The 22,479-nt window shown below is 42.9% G+C and overlaps 1 protein-coding gene across 1 annotated transcript in view; it reads right to left on the bottom strand.

The window, feature by feature from the left end:
- Positions 1–568: 568 nt before the first annotated feature.
- LOC124742884 (mediator of RNA polymerase II transcription subunit 15-like) overlaps positions 569–22,479 on the bottom strand; it is a 77,359-nt gene continuing 55,448 nt past the window's right edge. Inside the window, exon 2 of the mRNA XM_047248830.1 lies at positions 569–1,104. Within this exon, the coding sequence (XP_047104786.1) occupies positions 569–1,104 (536 nt within the window). The remainder of the gene's footprint in view (positions 1,105–22,479) is intronic.

Raw genomic sequence — 22,479 nt, 5'->3', positions numbered from 1 at the left:
TAAGGCGATCATAGCGTCCAGAAAACAGGGTCGCCACGTCATGTCCGTAGAAAGTGGACCGCTGCCGATGGTTCGTAGAGCCAGACGGAGCGTAGATATTGATGACGCGCGTGTCGAAGATGGTAACAGCCATGCCCCTTCCACAGGGAAGGATTGTCGTGTCCTTGAGTGGGATTCCTTCGCGTATGTAGAAAGCCACTCCACGCTCTGATTGATCACATGTGGACGTGTATGAGTTATAGCCGTAGACTGGTGGTAGTGTGGCAACGTGTACTTCCTGAAGAAGGGCGACGTCGACGTCAGAGGCCCGAAGCATGTCACATAGGAGTTGCAGCTTGGGTGCAGTGCCGATCATGTTGATGTTCAGTGTGGCGAACCGGTACGTTTGTTTCAGTGGTGGTGGACGCGCATCTACCATCACCAAGGGAAGTATGAGGAGGGAACCGACAGGAAGTCCCGTCCCATCAGCTGCAATGCCTCGCTTTTGATGTGAACAGGCAGCTTTGTCCGACGGAGGCAATTCATCCGGAGGAGGGGGTGTATCTTCCTCAATGTCGTCGGCCCATGCTCATGTGCCGTGGGGCTGTCCAATGTCCATGGGAATTGCGTCGTGGTGAGAGAGATCTGGAGTTATCGGCGGGGAGACAGGCGTCTCAACCTGCGCACCGATCATTACATTGTGCGTGGCTACCTCCATGGTGGTCCCGTCCTGCGAAACGTCTTGTTCATCGTGGAAGTTGTCCGCCGACCTCTGCGTGGAAATGTCGGCTGGTTGGGTGTCGTCTTCGTCGTCGCGGGTGGCGACGCTCTGAGAGCCCGTAGGTGAACGGCGACGGCGTTTGCGCCTACGTGGCGAGCGTTGTTTGCGCACGTGTCCCTCAGTGTCGGACGACGGCAAGGAGGAGCGTCGACCTGGTTCGGAGGCGTCGGTGGGTACAATGTAATTGTCAAACGGGTGTTGTGAAGAAGTACTGTTCTCCTCAGCGTCTGGTGCGGGAGCCTGTTCGGCAGCAAGGTTGTCAGGTGGGACGTCCGCACCGTCCGTAGGTGACTGGGACGGTGGGACGTGCCGATCGGAAGGACCGGGTGACGGACTGGACAAAACTGTAGACGTGGCAAGAGCCGCTGCGTAAGTGACCGGTAGGGCGGTCATCATGGGTGTGACGGACGCTTCAGACAACGGGAGCTGCGCGACACGTCGTTGAATGCATTCAGACCGTAGGTGACCTTCTTTCCCGCAACCGGAACAGGTCCGAGGTTGGCCGTCGTACATTATAATGGCACGGCAGCCTCCGATACGTAGATAAGTAGGTACGTGTTTCTGCAACTCGATGCGGACCTGTCTAACACCGTTTAAAACGGGATTGGTTTGAAATTGTACCCATCGTTCGGCAACATGCTCCAGAACGCTGCCATAGGGACGGAGCGCCTCGATGACGACGTCTGCAGGTAGTTCGAACGGCAGTTCGAAGATCCTTATCATTCGTGTGCCGAGACCTGCGTGATCGACGGTAACAGGTCCGACGTTGCCGTCGGAATGACAGAAATGCAGTCCACGTTTTGCCTCTTGAAGCACCTTGTCGCACGCCGCATCGTTGATCATGTTGACGTAGAGGGTACTGCTAACTATGGACAAGTGAATACCAATTAGATCCGTTGGTGGTATTTTAACTTCATCGCGAATAAATCGTTCTACCTCCAGGGCCTTGGGTCGGGCGAAGTCGGAACAAAAGTTGAAACGTAATGTCTTCTTCCGATAGTTGTGCGCCATGGTGGTCTAGAAGGGAAAAACGGCACTTACAGCGGCCGAAGTAAACACAAACACACCGTGCGCGCCTCGCCCGCAGCGCTCTGGCGCGTGACCGCCTCGCAGCACTGCCGGCGGCAGATTGCCCAACTGAGCTACCCAAGCACGACTCACGCTCTGTCCTCACAGCCTTACTTCTGCCAGTACCTCATCTCCTACTTTCCAAACTTTACAGAAGCTCTCCTGCGAACCTTGCAGAACTAGCACTCCTGAAAGAAAGGATATTGCGGAGACATGGCTTAGCCACACCCTAAGGGATGTTTCCAGAATGAGATTTTCACTCTGCAGTGGAGTGTGCGCTGATATGAAACTTCCTGGCAGATTAAAACGGTGTGTCGGACCCAGACTCGAACTCGGGACCTTTGCCTTTCGCGGGCAAGTGCTCTACCATTAGTTGCTTGCTATTTGACGCAATCACTTCGATTGAACGTCTAGGCGTAACGTTACAAGGCGACCTGAAATGGAACGAGTGCTTAAGGACGGTAGTAAGGAGGGCGAATACTTGACTTAGGTTTACCGGGAGAATGTTGGGGAAGTTTTCCTCATCTATAAAGGTGACGATGTACAGAATGTTAGCTTGACGAATTACAGAGAACAGCTCGAGTGTTTGGAATCCTCACCAGAACGGAATAAAGGAAGACATCGAAGCAGTTCAGGGTCGTTCTGTTAGATTTGTTAGTAGTTTCGATCATTACGCGAGTATTATGTAGGTGCTTCGCAAACACAAATGGGACACCCTAGAGGAACAACGAATTTCTTTTCGCAAAAAATTACAAGAAAATTTAGAGAATCGGCATATGTAGTTGATTGCAGAACGATTCTACTTCCGCCAACATTCATTTTAAGCAAAGACCGTGAAAACGAGATACGATAAACTAGAGCTCGTACGGAGGCTTACAGACGGTCGTTTTTCCATCGCTCCATTTGCGATCAGAACAGAGAAGCAGGAAAGGAAACGACATCAGTCGTACAACGTTACCTACGCCAGGTACCATACAGTGGCTTGCAGAATATTTATGTAGACGTAAATGTAAGATTTTCAAGGGAGGTGTAATAGGTATTCAGATTAATAATGTCCACTGCGTGTAGGTAAAATTTATAAGTAATAATATTTGCAAGATATGTCACGAAAAGTACTGATAGAACAAAATTCGTGATTAGGCCTAATGGTCCATGGTTCCGATTACATATGCTTGTGGACAGAAAGAATCTGTAATTTACCTATTAGAGACTATGTGTAAACAATAAAACGTCCGTAAACAGTATGGAATAATTTACAATATTAGAAAGTATAGTAATGTTCAGAAAGGATAGATTGAATACAGTTGCTGGTGGCGTGTTTATTGCTGTTAGAAGTAATGTGTCGTATAGCGAAACTGAAGTGGATACAATCTATTAAGTAAGGCCGTGGTCAGGTTAATCAGTGGAAAAATGTATTTTACAATAAACTAAAACATATACATACACCATATATGAACAAAAGAAAAATGCAGTTACGATTAATGGCACGTCCAGTCACCTGCAGCGTCGATAATCGCTTGGCATCAGGGAGGTGTCCTTCAAACGTAATTTTCCGTGTATTTACTTAAAAGAGACCTCCTGATGCTTAGAATTCGCGTTAACAAGTGTTTCAAAGAGAAGAACTTTTTTTCGTTGCAACTTCTTTTGTTATAACACCAAACATTTTCAATAGGATTAGTGTCAGGCGATTGTGAGGACCAATCCACTACCTGCACTCCTTCCTTCTTTTCCAGTCGCAGTAAAGCCCGCTGCGGTGCTTCGGATCCTTGTCCTTCCACAGTATCCTAACTTCATTTTTGTCAATGAACTAGCGTTTGGCGGCCGGCATCAAATATCTTTGATAAAAAAAATGGTTCAAATGGCTCTGAGCACTATGGGACTTAACTACTGAGGTCATCAGTCCCTAGAACTTAGAACTACTTAAGCCTAACTAACCTAAGGACATCACACACATCCATGCCCGAGGCAGGATTCGAACCTGCGACCGTAGCGGTCACGCGGTTCCAAACTGACGCGCTTAGAACAGCACGGCCACACCGGCCGGCTATCTTTGATAAACGCGACGCTTAAGCTGTACTCACGTCTCTTCTTGTGTATGTCACTCAAGAATTCAAAGTAAACTAATGCTTTACGGACATTGCATAAAGGATAAAGGTTCCCCCTGTTGGGTTGTGGACGAACTAAGGCGATATCTTTTACCATCTGCGTGTAATGCTGACCGCGCTCGTACTTGACAGACTGTACTTCCTGTGAGTTAGTGTGGGTAGAGTTTAAATTTGACAAACTGGAATGGATTAATAACTGGTTATTTTTTGCCAACCCCTCACAATCTCTCACCCTCCACCCCCCTCCCCTCCACCCTCCCAGCGACTCAGATAATTCAGTTGCTGAAGAGTGTGAGATATCATATATAGCCCACTCATAAAACAATTACAGTTTGTGGTGACCTCAATCGACCATCGCTACGTTGACGAAAATACTTGTTTAAAGCTGGTGGTAGGGTTAAAACATCGTACGAAAACGTAGTAGGCATAAATGGTTTCGCCGAAAATTATTTTCAGCAATGAATTAAGAATCCCAATCCAAATGGAAATGTTTGCGAGAAAATATTTGACCTCTTAGCAACAGATAATCTTAAGCAAATAGGGACATCATGGCGGACGTGGGGATTATTGACCACAAAACAGTCTTAGCGAGACTGGGAACTGTAACATGCAAATCCACAAAAAAAGGCCATATATATATATATATATACATATATATATATATATATATATGTATATATTTGCTTGATGACTTCCTAAGAGTCAGTGTCTACTCCTTCCAAACTAACTATGTAAGTGTAGACCAGATGTGGCTCGGACTGAGAGAAATAGTATCACCGGCAATTGAGAGATTTATTCCAAATAAATTAAAGAAAGATAATACTGATCTCCCATGACACATATAACAGGTCAGAACGCTGTTGCAGAAGAAACGAAAAAAGTATGATAAATTTAAAAGAAAGTAAAATTTCCAAGATTGGCGATGTTTCGCTGGAGTTTGAAAGTTAATGCGGACTTGAGTGCGAAATTCTTTTAGGGCTTTGAGAGGTAACGGGTGAGTTGTGGCACCCTGAAAATACTCTAAGTTCTGAGTTGGTGTGGCCGCACGGGCTGCTCGGCAAGCTGGGGCTCGTTAGCAACCACGTGGTACCGGACATACGCCGGAGCAAGAGGGGTAGCCCCCGCGGGTGGTCCAGGCCAACTGCGTGGCTGGGAATTCCATGTTAACGCTGTGTTGAGGACTGTGCTTTGTGTCAATGAAGGTGATTTGTATGCCGGGAGTGCCAAAGATGGCAGACCTTGTGAAACCATAATGGCAGACATTTCACAGTTCATGTAGAAACTAATAATAGCCAGAGGAATCATGATACCTTAAAAAGAAACATGTGCATTACCATTATTTGTACGACGGTTCTGATGGTGTAATCAGATTTTCAATATCTTTATTAGTTTAAAGTTTAATGTCTGACTGTAAATTATACAAGTTACACCCAGCAACGAATTTCCAAAATCTAAATGGTGCATCCGATTTTGTCAATCGACATGTCTTTAGAAAGCTATTAGTGTAAACCTAAATTGGTATGAATTACAGGCATGTAACCTGAATAGTACTTGAATTATTGGAGGTCAAAGTGGCCAATTTCTATTGATCGTGTTAGGCCATAAGTGCTCCACAGTTACATGCAAGAACGGTAGCAGCATGCTTATAAATATATTTATTCGTCTTTGTTTATATCCGATATATATTATTCACGAAGAAATTGGTGAAATATTTACTGTGTTTTAGAAAGCACAGAGGCCTTAGAGGCTACTGGCCTACTTTCCATTCCTTTGATATATGTTTATTTAATCTGTTTATGTATTTAATAATGTGTGTTAGAGCGTGTTAATGGTCCAGCCATAGGAATATTTATTTAATTTCAAGTTATTTAAATGTAAATCCAGTATTTTGTATGTGTTTAAATATGTTTGTGAGTGTGCATTGGCTTGGAGACATGGCGGGAGCGCTCTAGCCAGTCACAGCGCTCGTTACTACGGTAGGCGACTACCGAAAACAATGGAGACACTGTATCGATGTGGGGGAGGAGCATCGGGTCGCACAGGACATGGGGCCGGCCGGAGTGGCCGAGCGGTTCTAGGCGCTACAGTCTGGAACCGCGCGACCGCTACGGTCGCAGGTTCGAATCCTGCTTCGGCCATGGATGTGTGTGATGTCCTTAGGTTAGTTAGGTTTAAGTAGTTCTAAGTTCTAGGGGACTGATGACCACAGCAGTTAAGTCCCATAGTGCTCGGAGCCATTTGAAACATTTTGAACCACAGGACATGGAGGAGTGCTGGATGGGAAGGCGCAATGAATGGTCGCAGGAAATACTTGGAGAGTGTTGGGCAGTTTGTACACGGTCGCGGTAGATAGAAATATTTCGTAGTGCCGACTTTTGCACTTGTGAGATTTCCGTGGCTTCTGCAGTGAAGATGTAGTATGCATTTAGAAGTGAATATCTCACGTGCTATGTTGTCGTTCCTAACTCATTACCTGAAGTAGGAATCTATTGGTTCCCTGTTATTCAACTTATATTTTATTTAACTGCTGGATCATCGACACCAATACGTGTTTTTCAGTAATAAACAGCATTCTTAAAATGGTTCAAATGGCTCTGAGCACTATGGGACTTAACTTCTGAGGTCATCAGTCCCCTAGACCTTAGAACTACTTAAACCTAACCAACCTAAGGACATCTCACACATCCATGCCCGAGGCAGGATTCGAACCTGCGACCGTAGCAGTAGCGCGGTTCCAGACTGTAGCACCTAGAACCGCTCGGCCACTTTGGCCGGCCATCATTCTTAAAAGTACTTCAGCTATCGTACTCATAATTTAAAATCGTTAAAAATAGTACCTGCAGATTTTATTTAATTGCAATCTTTCATTTATAAATTTATATGTTACATTCAAAATTCGCTATTGCCGACTGGTAGGAACCTTCGATTCATGTCTGTATTCATGTTGTGTACTGTAGACTCAGCAGTGTTTTGCTTGTAATGCGGCAACTACGTATCCCAGGCCCTAGACAACGAAACCAGACAAAACTTTTAATATTTCATCACTGAGTCTGAGGGTGCGTAGTTGAGGGCCACTATTAGTATTTTTTTTTTTTAAAGCCCGCAGTTTCCACATTGAAAATGTCTCAAAATCTGGCAGAAAATCCAAAGAGAGTCTGGTCATGTGCTAAGTACACAAGCTGTAACACACATTAAATATATAATGAAATAATGAGCAACTACTTGCTTATTATTTCATTATATAGGACTACAGCTGCTGAGGATGGATAAAATACTAAACATTAAATACACTCATTGTGCGATACCAACCGTTATATCACCGATGACAGAGTCACTAGAGCGGAGTTATTAAACACATTTTTCCGAAATTCCTTGCCGGCCGCGGTGGTCTAGCGGTTCTAGGCGCTCAGTCCGGAACCGCGCGACTGCTACGGTCGCAGGTTCGAATCCTGCCGCGGGCATGGATGTTTGTGATGTCCTTAGGTTAGTTAGGTTTAAGTAGTTCTAAGTTCTAGGGGACTGATGACCACGGATGTTAAGTCCCATAGTGCTCAGAGCCATTTGAACCATTTTGAACCGAAATTCCTTCACCAAAGAAGACAAAGTAAATATTCCAAAATTCGAACCAAGAACTGATGCCAGCATGAGTAGCTTAGGAAATATCCTCCTTGTAATGAACCACCCTAAATCAATAAAGGTAAGACCTTCAGTCCAGATTGTATACCTGTTGTCAGACTCATATCACTGACATCGATTTGCAGTAGTGTTCTGGAACAATGCGGGTTTCGAACTTCATAAATTACCTCGGAGAAAATGGTCTATTGAGACATAGGACGAATTCAGAAAACATCGTTTTTGTGAAACACAACTAGCGCTTTATTCGCTAGAAATAATGAGTGCTACCGACAAGTAAACTCAAATTGATTCCGTATTTCTAGATTTGCAGAAGGTTTTTGACAACGTTCCTCAAAAGAGACTTCAATCGAATAGCGTGGCTACTGAGTATCATCTTAGTGGTGCGAATGGTTTCGTGATTTACTGCCAGGAAGGTCACAGTTCATAGTAAATAACGGAAAGTCATCGAGTAAAACAGAAGTAAATCTGGCGTTCCCCAAGGAAGCGTTGTAGGTCTTCCGCTGCTCCTAATCTATACAAACGATTTAGAAGACAATATCAGCAAACCTCTTAGACTGTTTGCAGATGGTGCCATTATTTACCGTCTCGTAAGGTCATCAGAAGATCAGAGCCAATTGCAAAATAACTTAGACACGATATCTGCATGGTGCGAAAAGTTGCAATCGACTCTAAGTAATGAGGTCATCCACACGAGCGCTGAAAGGAATTCTTCAAATTTCGGTTACACGATAAATCATACAAATTTAAAGGCTGTCAGTTCAACTAAACACTTAGGGACAATAAGAACAACTTAAATTGAAACGATTATGTGCATAATGATATGGAAACGACGGACCAAAGACTGCGTTTAATTGGCAGAATACTTAGAAGATGGAACAAATCCATTAAAGAAACCACCTACACTATGTTTGCCAGTCCTCGGTATTGCCGTGAGATAAAGGATCCTTACCAGATAGGATTAGTGAAGGGCATCGAGAATGTGCAAAGAAGGGCAGTTTGTTTTGTGTGATCGAAATTAGGGAGAGAGTGCCACGGATATGTTAATACATTTCTCCCACTGTGAGACAAAACGATCAGTGCCTTCGTGGAAAAATGTTTGCCGTTGCCTACGGTACCGTAAGTGTTCCCAGGTGCAGTCCTACTCATTCGAAGCAATCCGACGCCATGAATTGGCTCCAAAATTATTGAAACCGCATGAGGAGGGATCGGGACTGTATGGAGGATGTATAAGGGCTACGCAGAGAAACGTTTTTCCGTGAAAGCATGGACCGTCTTATTTCAGAGTGGGATAAACGTATTAACAGTTATAGTGATTACTTTTTAAATAATAAACCGTTCACTTACTTTTTTGCATATATCTCGTTTTCATTTGACTTGCCCTTGTAACCTCAGGTAAGGCAGATGACAGACAGATCCATCGGGAAAATCTTCATAAGTACAGTAGCTTAGCCCATAAAAACCTCGTTGTATCAATACTAGTATATTATTCATCAGTCTGGGATCTGTGCCAGTTAGAATCCATAGAACAAATAGAGAAGATACAAAGAAGATCAGCACATTCTGCACGAGTTCATTTAAAATGTGAGTACGAAAGCGGCACAGTGACACTCGCCCATCTCCAGTGGTAGATGATAAACTAGATGAGTTGTGCATCAGTGTGATCGAGCATACATTCCTGAAAGAGTCAACCAATACATTTACAGAATAAAAAACACAGCACCAAGAAGGAGTTGTGCGAAAGATTTTGGGCAAGTTTCTACATGTGAAAGATGACGTCTATTCAGATTTCACGACAGTTGCATAACAGTGGAACTAATAGCGCCCCTATGAGGATACAAATTACATTTGCTTTAAATACACGCTGTAGCGGTAGTTAGCGTTCGCTACCTTTGAAACTGGACGTGGTGAGTCGATGTTAGTCAAGGATGCCTTTAAGACTACTAAGAGGACATTTCCAACACCTCACTGGGTTCGAACGGCATCATGTAGTAGGGCTACGAGAAGCTATATGTTCTTTGTGCTGTATTACAGAAAGGCCACATGGCACTACCGATAGGGAAGACCATCCATCGTGTTTGGCTTATGGCTCGGCACATTCCACCTCGATGTCAGTGGTGGCCGTATGTTGGTTAGAAGCAGGCCAGTTGAGGGCCTACAACCAACCTGTCTGCTTGCTACGCACACCTGGAGTTACGGTCTTGTGTGCGATTTCGTATGAAAGTATGAGCACTCTAGTGGCCATCCCATGCACCCTGAATGCAAATTCGTACGTCAGTCTGGTGATTCGACCTATGTTGCTATTCATTAACAGTATTCCAGGGAAAGTTTTCCAACAGGGTAACGCTCGCCCACTTACGGCTTTTGCAATCCACCATTCTTTACAGAGTGTCGACATGTTGCCTTAGTCTACTCGGACACCAGATCCGTCTCTGCTTGAGCACATATGGGACATCATAAGACGACAACTCCAGCGTCATCCGCAAACAGCATTAACCGTCCCTTATTGACCGATCAAATACAGCAGGTACGGAATTCCATCCCACAAACTGAGATCCAGCACCTGTACAGCGCAATGAGTGCGCTTTGCATGCTTGCATTAAAAATTCAAATTAATATACAAGCATTTCACATTTGCAATGGCTTACCTCGCGCTTGCATCAACTTGTGATCTTGACATGTTAATCAATGAAGTATGTTACCTAATAAAACGTATTCCGAAATTTCATTACTCGTTAATTACTTTCTGATGTTACCATTTTTTCCCAGTGTACATTTCCTCCTCTTACGCATACCTCGCGGAAATACCATGAAGGTAAAATTACAGCTTCTGGCTCTCACAGAGTCTTACCAACAATCATTATTCCTATGAATCATCCGCACTCGATCCAGAAGGAGGAGAAGTTGCAGTGCCACACACAGTGACCTCTCTCACAAATATTCAGCTACTTTTCGGAATGTACAATGAAGAGCCAAAGAAAGTGGTACACCTGCCTAATATCGTGTAGGGCCACCGCGAACACGGAGAACTGCAGCAACACGACGTGACATGGACTAGACTAATGTCTGAAACGGTGCTGGAGGGAGTTGACACAATAAATCCTGCAGGGCTGTCCATAAATCCGTAAGAGTACGAGAGGGTGGAGATCTCTTCTGAACAGCAAGTTGCAAGGCATCCCAGATATGCTCAATAACGTTCATGTCTGGGGAGTTTGGTGGCCAGTGGAAGTGTTTAAACTCAGAAGAATATTTCTGGAGCCACTCTGTAGCAATTCCGGACATGTGGGGTGTCGCATTTTCCTCCTCGAATTGCCCAAGTCCGTCGGAACCCACAATGAACCTAAATAGATGCTGGTGGTCAGACAGGATGCTTAAGTACGTGTCACCTGTCGGAGCCGTATCTACACGTATCAGGGATCCCATATCACTCCAACTGCACATGCCCCACACCGTTACAGAGCCTCCACCAGTTTGAACAGTCCCCTGAGGACATATAGGGTCCATGGATTAATGAGGTTGTCTCCATACCCGTACACGCCCATCCGCTCGATGCAATTTGAAACGAGACTAGTCCGACCAGGCAACATGTTTCCAGTCATCAACAGTCCAATGTCGATTTTGAAGGCCCCAGGCGAGGCGTAAAGCTTTGTGTCGTGCAGTCATCAAGGGTACAAGAGTGGGCCTTCGGCTCTGAGCCCATACCGACGATGTTTCGTTGACACTTGCTCATGGCCCAGCATTGAAATTACAGCAATTTGCGGAAGGGATATACTTCTGTCACGCTGAACAATTCTCTTCAGTCGTCCATTCTGCCTGTTCACAAAAAAAATGGTTCAAATGGCTCTGAGCACTATGGGACTCAACTTCTGAGGTCATCAGTCCTCTAGAACTTAGAACTACTTAAACCTAACTAACCTAAGGACATCACACACATCCATGCCCGAGGCAGGATTCGAATCTGCGACCGTAGCGGTCTCGCGGTTCCAGACTGTAGCGCCTAGAACCGCACGGCGCCTGTTTACACAGCTCTGTATTTGAATACACATGGCCATACGAGTTTCTTTCGCACTTCAGTGTAGATGTAGACGTAAATTATGTAGTTCATCAATTCCACTTTACTTTTAAAATTTCTCTTAGCACATGGAGAAATACAACTTAATAATGTATATTAATTTCATACATAAGGTACGGAGGGAGTCACTGCTTGTCTGTGGCCTCATGGCATGCAGAGCTGGAATTGGAACTCTGCATTTGAGTGAAGTAATGTTAGATGACATGACGTATTGATACACTAAAGTTAAATGTTCGCGGTTTCGAATAGTCTGTGCTTGGATTGGAAATACGAAGTACCCTTCGCTAGTCACCATACACTTCATATAAAAGCTATCTAATGAAGCCGCTCTCAGACAGGTGGGAAAAAATAACGGCAGAATCAATTAATAAATGCGCCTTAAGAGTAACTGTGTAGAAAAACCAAACATATTTACTATAGCAATAGTAGTGGAACCTAGTTCGTTCTGAGACAGCCTGCATTGTTTCCAGATTACCCACCCTCCCTATCCTCCCTCCTCCCACACTGACCTCTAGGCCAATGGCCTTTCAGATAGAATGGAGGGCAGTTCTCCTATTGGCTGGGGTAGTAGGACGACCTTCACGGTTATGAGATTTTTGGGGCCCTAATCATTGTAATTTATTACCTCCTTATCTTATTTATAATAATTTATGTTTGCCAGTGGTTTTTTAAGATACTTGTACTTACCATTTTAATTTGTTATCCATATTGCTGATGATTATTACCCAATTCGCATAATTTATGCCACAAGACGGCTGCGACTATGACGTCGCTCGCAAATATGCCTTCCTCCGTGAATTTTTAGACGAATCCACCCCTCTGATGTTAAAGTGGATATAGCCCAGTGTAAAATAGTAGAAAATTTAAAAAGTTTCAAGTTCTCTATGTCTTTGTGGGATGCTGCCTTCACCTATGGATGCAAAAACAATGCAGTGCAGGGTGCAGGTTGGAGGTCGGGAGATAAGATAGGTTTGGTGTTGACGTTATCTGGGAGTTGCACACGCGTGGCAGCCAAAGCACTGATGAGGACAACATGCTACAGCAGGGGGTTGGCGACACTAGAGAGCCAGGACCAGTGCCGGGTAGCTCCCACGTCCACCGATGCAGGAGCTGGAATTGGCACTGCACAATTGCATAACAAAAGCATCATCGGAAAATTTTTCCCATAACTCAAATTAAACAGAAGTCTAAAAGTAAACCATGGATTACACAAGGAAAAAACGCATCATGCGGAACAAAAAGGAAACTGTATCTGCTATCTAGGAACAGCTCTGATGTTAATATTGCAATGCATTTCAAAGAATACAGAAAAATATTGAAGCAAGTAATTCAGAAATCTAAATAGTTTTATTGTGGGAAAAGATAATTACATCAGGCAACAAAATAAAAACCGTACAGGATATAATGAAGACAGAGAGTGGTTGGGCCAGAAATGAGAGTAGCACAAAGCTCTAAAAATAAATGAGACATTCGTAACAAGTGAATGTAATGTTGCAGACCCCCTAAATAAGTATTTTGTTTCTGTTACTGACAGCTTGAGGTTATCAGATTCAGTAAACAGTGCAATGGAATATCTGAGAACAGTCTCTACAAGTAACTTCTGTAAAATGGAAATGACACTCACTTCTCCCAGAGAAGTAGCGTCCATCATAAAATCGTTAAAATCAAACTATTCTAGACATTATGATAAAATACCCATGAAGTTAACCAAAGAGTGTTCATGTGAATTGAGTTCTATCTTAATTTATCTGTGCATTGAATCTTGTGTCAGCAGAACATTTCCAGACTGGTTAAAATATGCTGAAGTTAAACCTCGTTACCAGAAGGGGGAGAGAGAGATATAATTATACTAACGACCAATTTCACTTTTGCAAATTTTTCGAAGCTATATGAAAAGGAAATGTTCACGGGTCTTCTTAAGCATCTGATTGCAAAGAATATATAATCCAAGTCACATTTTTGGTTCCTTAAGGGATCCAATATAGAGGAGGCCATATACACATACAGTGAGAAAGTACTTGATTCATTAGATAACAAATTATTGCCAATTTCTGCTTCCTGTCAAAACCCTTTGACTGTGTGAATCACAACATTCTCTCAAGTAAATTAGAATATTACGACGTCACTGGTACTCTGCAAAATAGTTTAAGTCTTACCTGACTAATAGGAAACAATGGATGTCATTGCGAATTGTCTGTGTAGTAAGCAATCAGTCTTCATGTGTTTGGGAATTAATTACATGTGGTGTTTCTCAAGGTTCCATCTTGGGTCCATTGCTTTTTCCTCTGTAAATTTTTGATCTCTTGTGTGTTACATTGCCAGTTGCTAAGTTTGTTTTGTTTGCAAATGACAAAAACGCTGCAATAAAAATAAAGTCAAGTACAGATTTAGAAATGGCTGCTAATCAAATTTTCACTTACATTAATGAATGGCTTAAAGCTAATTCACTACCATTAAACTTTGAAAAAACCTACTACATGTAGTACAGAACCTATAAGACATTTCCTTCCACCAGGTGTATAACATATGAAGACATGCAGATAGAAGAGGTTGACAGTATTAAATTTCTGGGATTACAGCTCGATAATAAATTCAGTTGGGAAAGACACATCACGGAATTGCTGAAGCGAATAAACAAATCTGTATTTGCAATGCAAATGATGACAGATACAGGAGATATAAATGTAAAAAACTTGCATGCTTCGCTTATTTTCATTCTATTATATCATATAAGATCATATTCTGGGGTAACTCTTCAAACCGAACGAAAGTTTTTAGAGAGCAAAGAAAGAGCTATCTACATAAACACCTAAAATCACTTGCTTTGGCCCAAATAGAGGCCCAATATTCAGATACACACATTTTCAATAAATTAGCAGCAACCATTAAAAACATGGTTTCAGGTAAAGCACAGTTTAAACAGAGATTGAAATACTTTTTGGCAGGCAACTCCTTCTATTCTGTAGATGAATATCTTAACAGAGACTATTGAACCAGCTTAAGTAAAAATGTTTGATAGATTCCAGTTCTGACAGCACTTGTTCACAACAATCAAGATAAGATACTTGTATGTGATAAATTCATTAAACGTAAATAATTATGTTTCATTCTGACAATATAAATTCTGTAAATGTTAGCAGTTTCCATTTACTGTAATGTATTCTTCTATCTTGAAAATCTCCTAACAAATGATCGGGGAAGTGAGTAATACATTCGGATGTTCTATGTGTTTTATGTCACACTTTCTGACGTGTTCCACACCCACGAGAATCATATCATTTTTGGCTCTACGTAACGAAAACTGATTCTAATCAAATCTAATCTAAACATGGAACCTAGGTTCACCTGTGTACCTTTTTTTAAACATGAACATCAATACATCCACAGCGCAAATGCTATGTAGTAGTTGTTTAAAAGAGGTGGCTACACACATCTATAAAAGGTGTGATGTGTTACATTGCACCAAATCGTTTCAAAACGTTTCATGTAAATAGATCATTCAACATACAACTGTTAAACAAGCTATCTCGTCTTTTTCTTTTAATTTTATACTTAACACGGCACTAACTAATTTTGTGTGTGGCCAGTGGTGTTTTTGTAACGTAATGTCGCTATGTACATGTCTGGAGGGACCCAGAAAAGTTCCTAAATAAACAGACTATGCAATATGCAGCCTCTCTTACTTGGACTTGTTCTTAATTTTCGTCCATTTTACAATGGGCTATGTCTATTATAACGACCTACAAGTGGATTCGTGCAACAGTTCATGAAGGTAACCATGGTTGATACTGACATTATAGTGTCAGCTATCTGGTGTAAAAAATTATACTAAATATGTAGTAAATATTGGTCTTAATGATAACAAATTACATTGGTAAGGAAAAGAGTCTTGGAAAATATCTAGAAAACATAAATTATCCTAATGAGAGTAATAAATTATAGCGATAAGGCTCCCAGCTATCTGGCATCCCTGCAGACTATCCTACCACCCCAGCCAAAAGGATAATAGCCCATTATTTTATACATATGGCAATTGGCCCAAAAGGGACGCCTTGTATCATCAAAACCCTAAGCGGGTTGAAGGGCCCTGTCCTTAATACTGCATATATTCTCAATTGGGGAGAGATCCTGCGACCTTGCTGGTCAAAGTAGGGTTTGGCAAGCTTGAACACAAGCAGTAGAAAATATCTCCTTGTGCGGGCGATTGCATAAATGTAAGCCCAGGATGACTTGGTCCTGCTGTGAAACGAAGTGGTACCCCAGACCATCAGGCCTAGTTGTCGAGCTGTATGGCGGGCGACAGACAGGCTGGTGGTATTCCATTGTTGTCTGAGGCGTTCCAGACACGTCTTCGATCTGGAATCCCATTCACTGGAGTAGAATTGTTTTCCTTTGGAGTCCCGCTTCGAACTGAGGTCCAATGACCAGCAAGGATGTTCTGGAGACGTCCGAGACATCGGTAGGCTACCAGCCTGACTGTCACCCACCGTGTGGTCTGACAACCAGGAGTCTGTCGTGCAGTCTCATTTCATAGCAGGACAGCTGAGGACGTTTGCAGCAGTATAGGCAGTGCCCTCAAACCAGGTCGCGATTTTGACGATCTAACGCACCAATTGGACAGAATCTGGTATGATATCCCTCAGCAAGACATCCAACAACTCTGTCAATTAATGTCAAGCCAAATAACTGATTGTATAAGGGTCAGAGTGGGGCAACGCGTTAGAGACTTGCACATTAAGTGAAGCTCTTTCCCTAGAATCAGAAACTGTAATAATTTTGTTTATCTGTACATGTACGTCACACCTACCAATTTCCGTACAGTTCGGATAATTGCTTCATGGTGCGTCGTTTTTTGTTTGTTGCAGCGTATATTCAATCGACGTAGCACAATACTTGTTGCATGTGTAAAATAGACAATTTCTTAAAGTTTTGCCTTATTTGACACATTGTTTCAGTTTAATTGTTATGTAAAAATGTTTTTTACAGTTTCAGTTGCAAATCGTCACAAATGTTTACTAGTTTTGATCAGGTAATGACCTCTTCCAGTTGCAGAAACTGGATAAAATATATTACTGGTCATTAAAATTGCTACGCCACGAAGATGACGTGTTACAGACGCGAAATTTAACCGACAGGAAGAAGATACTGTGATATGCAAATGATTAGCTTTTCAGAGCATTCACACAAGGTTGGCGCCGGGGGCGACACCTACAACGTGCTGACATGAGGAAAGTTTCCAACCGATTTCTCATACACAAACAGCAGTTGACCGGCGTTGCTTGGTGAAACGTTGTTGTGATGCCTCGTGTAAGGGGGACAAATGCGTACCATCACGTTTCCGACTTTGATAAAGATCGGATTGTAGCCTATCGCGATTGCGGTTTATCGTATCGCGACATTGCTGCTCGCGGTTGTCGTGATCCAATTACTGTTAGCAGAATATGGAATCGGGGGGTTCAGGAGGGTAATACGGAACGCCGTGCTGGATCCCAACGGCCTCGCATCACTAGCAGTCGAGATGACAGGCATCTTATCCGCATAGCTGTAACGGATCGTGCAGCCACGTCTCGATCCCTGAGTCAACAGATGGGTACGTTTGCACGACAACAACCATCTGCACGAACAGTTCGACGAAATTTGCAGCAGTATGGACTATCAGTTCGGAGACCATGGCTGCAGTTACCCTTGACGCTGCATCACAGACACAAGCACCTGTGCTGGTGTACTTAACGACGAACCTGGGTGCACGAATGGCTAAACGTCATTTTTTCGGATGAATCTAGGTTCTGTTTACATCATCATGTTGGTCGCATCCGCGTTTGGCGATATCGCGGTGAACGCACATTGGAAGCGTGTATTCGTCATCGCCATACTGGCGTATCACCCGGCGTGGTGGTATGGGATGCCATTGTTTACATGTCTCGGTCACCTCTTGTTCGCATTGACGGCACTTTGAACAGTGTACGTTACATTTATGATGTGTTACGACCCGTGGCTCTACCCTTCATTCGATCTCTGCGAAACACTACATTTCAGCAGGACCGCATGTTGCAGGTCCTGTAGGGGCGTTTCTGGACGTAGGAAATGTTCGACTGCTGCCCTGGCCAGCACATTCTCCAGATCTCTCACCAATTGAAAACATCTGGTCAATGGTGGCCGAGCAACTGGCTCGCTACAATACGCCAGTCACTGCTCACTGTGGTATTGTGTTGAAGCTGCATGGGCAGCTGTACCTGCACACGCCATCCAAGCTCTGTTTGACTCAATGCCCAGGCGTATCAAGGCCGTTATTACGGCCAGAGGTGGTTGTCCTGGTTACTGATTTCTCAGGATCTATGCACCCAAGTTGCGTGAAAATGTAATCACATGTCGACTGTTGACCTCAGAAGTTAAGTCCCATAGTGCTCAGAGCCATTTGTAATCACATGTCAGTTTTAGTATAATATATTTGTCCAATCAATACCCGTTTATCATCTGCATTTCTTCTTGGTGTAGCAATTTTAATGGGCCTTAGTATATATATATATATATATATATATATATATATATATATATATATACTCGCAACATGTTGCCTAAGCAATGTGAAGCTCAGATTGGCAGAAATGTTGAGATCCGTTTTGAAGAACACACTTCAGTATTAAGTGAAAAACAGCATCTGGAGGCCATCTAACTGAATATAAACGGGATCAATTGAGACACGTCTTGAAATTTTGCATGTGGCGCGTAAGTGATTTTTTTAACATTCTAGAAGAACTTGAAGTCTATGGGTATCATTTGCAAGAACCAACCAAAATACTGAATCTCCAGTGAGATTTCAATAATTCTATGTGCTCAAGAACTTGACGACGTACTGCGACGGCCTCATCAGCAGCAACTTTTCGTGTTTGCTACAGCTCCACTCCCCCTCCCATCTCTCAATCCCCCCCACCCCCTCCCCGTCCACAGCTGTCCGTGATCCCTGAAATCCGTAGGACACAGAGTGGGATTAGTAATATGCTATTATTTTTATTTTACACCTTATGACTGACTTCTTTTACAAAATATTTGTGCCTTTCCATTATTTGATATTAATCAGGTATAATTATAAAATTTTTAAATATTTTCTGTCTATGTCATCTACTCAAACAGGTACTTGCTACAGATTTATTTTCATTTAAAGATCTGAAGAGATCACTAAATGATCTAAACTAGTGACCATTTATGATAATTTGCTAATGAGAGTATTAACAAAAATGCTGGGTATGACAATTTGTGGTTTATTACCTCAATTACTTTGCGTACTTCACATTTAAAGTAAATACTACAGCAACTAAGTCTTTACGTGTAGTCTGCGCAGGGTGGAGGTGGAGGTGGGGCCAACGGCAGTGCTCGGAGAACGGGCACGCAGTGCGGGTCGGCAAGACGTCTTCTCCTGGTCGACGTTCATTCTTCTTCACTAGGTCTAGGTAGAAGACAGTAGGTCTCGTTCGACTCTGCCGTGCATGTCTGGTTCTTCAGCTCTGTGCACCGATTTCCCACTCCGCAAGCTGTTTGAGCAGATGTTCGTGTTTATATTTATTGAGTCGTCATACACGCCTGGGTTCTTTCGCTCTGTCATTCTAGGGCAAACTTATTTTTAGTGTCATTCTTAGTCATTTGTGTGCTAACAGATGATCAGTCCTTAATGCAACCGCCTTGTAGGCATTTTTTTGCCCCGCCGGCAGCCAGCAAGCGGTAATGCTGGTGGGGAGTACATTTGTGTATTAGCTGTTCCCCGCGGAATGCCCTCGCGTATCGTTAGTTTTGTTGTGACGAGTGATGGTGAGGAAGTGTGCTACTGATTTATAAATATCTGGGTATACAGCGGTGTTCAAAAATGGTTCAAATGGCTCTGAGCACTATGAGACTTAACTTCTGAGGTCATCAGTCCCCTAGAACTTAGAACTACTTAAACCTAACTAACCTAAGGACATCACACACATCCATGCCCGAGGCAGGATTCGAACCTGCGACCGTAGCGGTTGCGCAGTTCCAGACTGAAGCGCCTAGAACCGCTCTGCCACAACTGCCGGCTTGTTTTTCAAGATGGGAAACAATCGATCATACGGCCTGCAGAACACTGTTTGTGTACAGTGGTCTGTTGAATACCTTGTAGGAATAGCTAGCTGATCTCTGACATCATATAAGTAGGCGTCTCAGAAACTATAACAGACGCGAGACGCCGAGCGGCTAAAATGCGACGGGCTGCTCACAGTTATTGCCATGGAAGTAGTAGCGGCTCGTGAGTGTACATTCAGGGTGTTCACAAATTTTTAGATTCAGATAAATTTGGGAGTGTGAAATTAATAGTATCTGCTATATAGTAGTTGTGTGTATCAACAAGTTTATATAACAACAGCCACTGCCAATAATAGCAGTAATAATAATAATAATAACGTGCATAATTATGAGACAAATGGAAGAATTTTTTTGTGGAATTTTGTTTCGTACATAATTAAGTACAATTTAGAGAAATAACGAGATAATGTGTAAGCTTTCGCAACTCTACATTTCATATTTGTGTGTCAGTGGAAGTTTTCGTGCTTTTCCATTTATTCGGACAAATGCGTGAGATGTGTTCATGAATTTACTTCCGGGCTGAAAATCCAATGTCCTTACGCTACACCTACACAACTTGTGTTAACTGTACACTTCCTAGTTAAATGTTCGCTTGCAGTCACGTTCATTTGATTTCGTCACTCTCTCAAAGGATCTGTTCTCGGAGGCCCTGGTTCCTTTGTGGCTAACTTTTCCTGGTAATTTACTTTTCTTTTCGGAGAATGTGATTTTCAATCTGCAGCGGAGTGTGCAATGATATGAAACTCCCAGGGAGATCAAATTGTCTGCCGGACTGAGACTCGAACTCGTGGCCTTTGCCTTTCGCGGGCAAGGACTCTACTGACCGAGCTACCCAAGCACGACTCACGACCCGTCTTCACAGCTCTACTTTTATGTTAGCATTTAAAGTAGATTCAACACTGCACACAGAAGCCGACTCCCACACAGTAAACAACCAACTCCAAACACAAAGTGGCATTTGTGGAAATGACTAACCTCAAGTAGTAATGGTTACCAACATGGTCGCTTGACTACAATACAAATGAGATGCTGAGGTCCATAAGGGCCTAAAGCATACCGTCGTCGATCACACATTTAAGTGAATATCATAGAAACAAATGATACTGCTTTTCGTGAATTTTCATATATAGAACGTGGACTTACAACACGGATAAATCTGACTCACCATATGATCAACGGATTTCAGAAACATGGATAGATGCTACAGTCTCACATTCGATGGTGATGTGCTTTAGGCCCTTACGATTCTCAGCGCCTCAAATGCATTACTGCAGGATAAAATTCATTACTTAAGATACTTTCTCATTCAGCAACCCACAAAATAGGTTTACTGTAAGTACAACTTTTAGATATAAGGACGTCCGATCCACTTTGACTGCAGTAAATGGTGAGAGCACATCTGAGGAGTGTATCATCTAGCAGGATTTACGCCGAGTGAAGAGGAATAAAAGTCTGGTGCAGTGTGCTACCACCTGGTGGCACCGACGTAAACTTCTAGCTGAGTGACAGGGGCTAGTTGTGCACATCGTGGACCGTGCATGTTGGAAAATTTGGGAATTTGTGGTAAGATCTTACGGGACCAAACTGCTGAGGTCATCGGTCCCTAAGCTTACACACTATTTAATCTGACTTAAACTAACTTACGCTAAGGGCAACACACACTTATGCCCGAGGGAGGACTCGGATCGCCGACGGAGGGAGCCGCGCGGACCGTGACAGGACGCCCTAGACCGCGCGGCACGGTCGAGTCCAGATACAAAAGGCGAGCAGAATCGCCAAAAATGAGTAAATCCGAAAGCTGGAAATTTAGACGGCTGATGCTCGCATGGCCTTTGTGCAGGAGAGGCACCACAAATGGTGGAGTGTCAGAGAATCTTCAAGATGGCTAAGTTACAGCTGTGTGAGATTCAGCAGAAACACACAATCAAATATTAATGCAAATCTGAGTACATTTACAATCTCAGAAAAGTGAAGCCCATCCAATGACACAACAATATGTTCAATATCTTTAAAACTACCCCGGCCGGTATGGCCGTGCGGTTCTAGGCGCTTCAGTCTGGAACCGCGTGACCGTTACGGTCGCAGGTTCGAATCCTGCCTCGGGCATGGATGTGTGTGATGTCCTTAGGTTAGTTAGGTTTAAGTAGTTCTAAGTTCTAGGGGACTGATGACCACAGATGTTAAGTCCCATAGTGCTCAGAGCCATTTGAACCATTTTAAAACTACCGAAGTTAATATTTCACAGTGACTAAACATTTTCGCAACGAAACATTGGAACAACGACTTTTAAATGCTTCATGAGATTTCAACAAACAATAACTCAGATTATAGGATTGCATTATAGCTATCATCCCAGAAAACCGTTCATCTGCATCTATTTCATTTACTGACTTATGACTTTTACATTTTTTTATCATACAAATGTTTGTAGAACATTATATTCACCACAATTACACAGCAAACGAACATAGCTTGAATACCTCACATATTGACATACTTGTGTAGATATTTAATGAACAGTTTACTATTTTGCCTGCTATTTACATAAATGTTATTAAAAACTGCGCTAATTTAAAGTGGTCAGCCGCATTTGTTAGTGGACACCATGACTGAAAAGAGAACCAAAAGACGATTCTATGAAGAAGGCACAAATAATTGCTTAAGCAATATTTAATGACAATTCGCTGTCATTTAACGTGAACTCACTTGCGCAAGAGTACTAGCTTATCTACTTATGAACA

Source organism: Schistocerca piceifrons, chromosome 1 (assembly GCF_021461385.2).
Source record: "Schistocerca piceifrons isolate TAMUIC-IGC-003096 chromosome 1, iqSchPice1.1, whole genome shotgun sequence".
NCBI lineage: Eukaryota > Metazoa > Arthropoda > Insecta > Orthoptera > Acrididae > Schistocerca > Schistocerca piceifrons.
The sequence above is the reverse complement of the archived record's forward strand: the minus strand, read 5'-3'. Positions and strand labels throughout refer to the sequence as shown.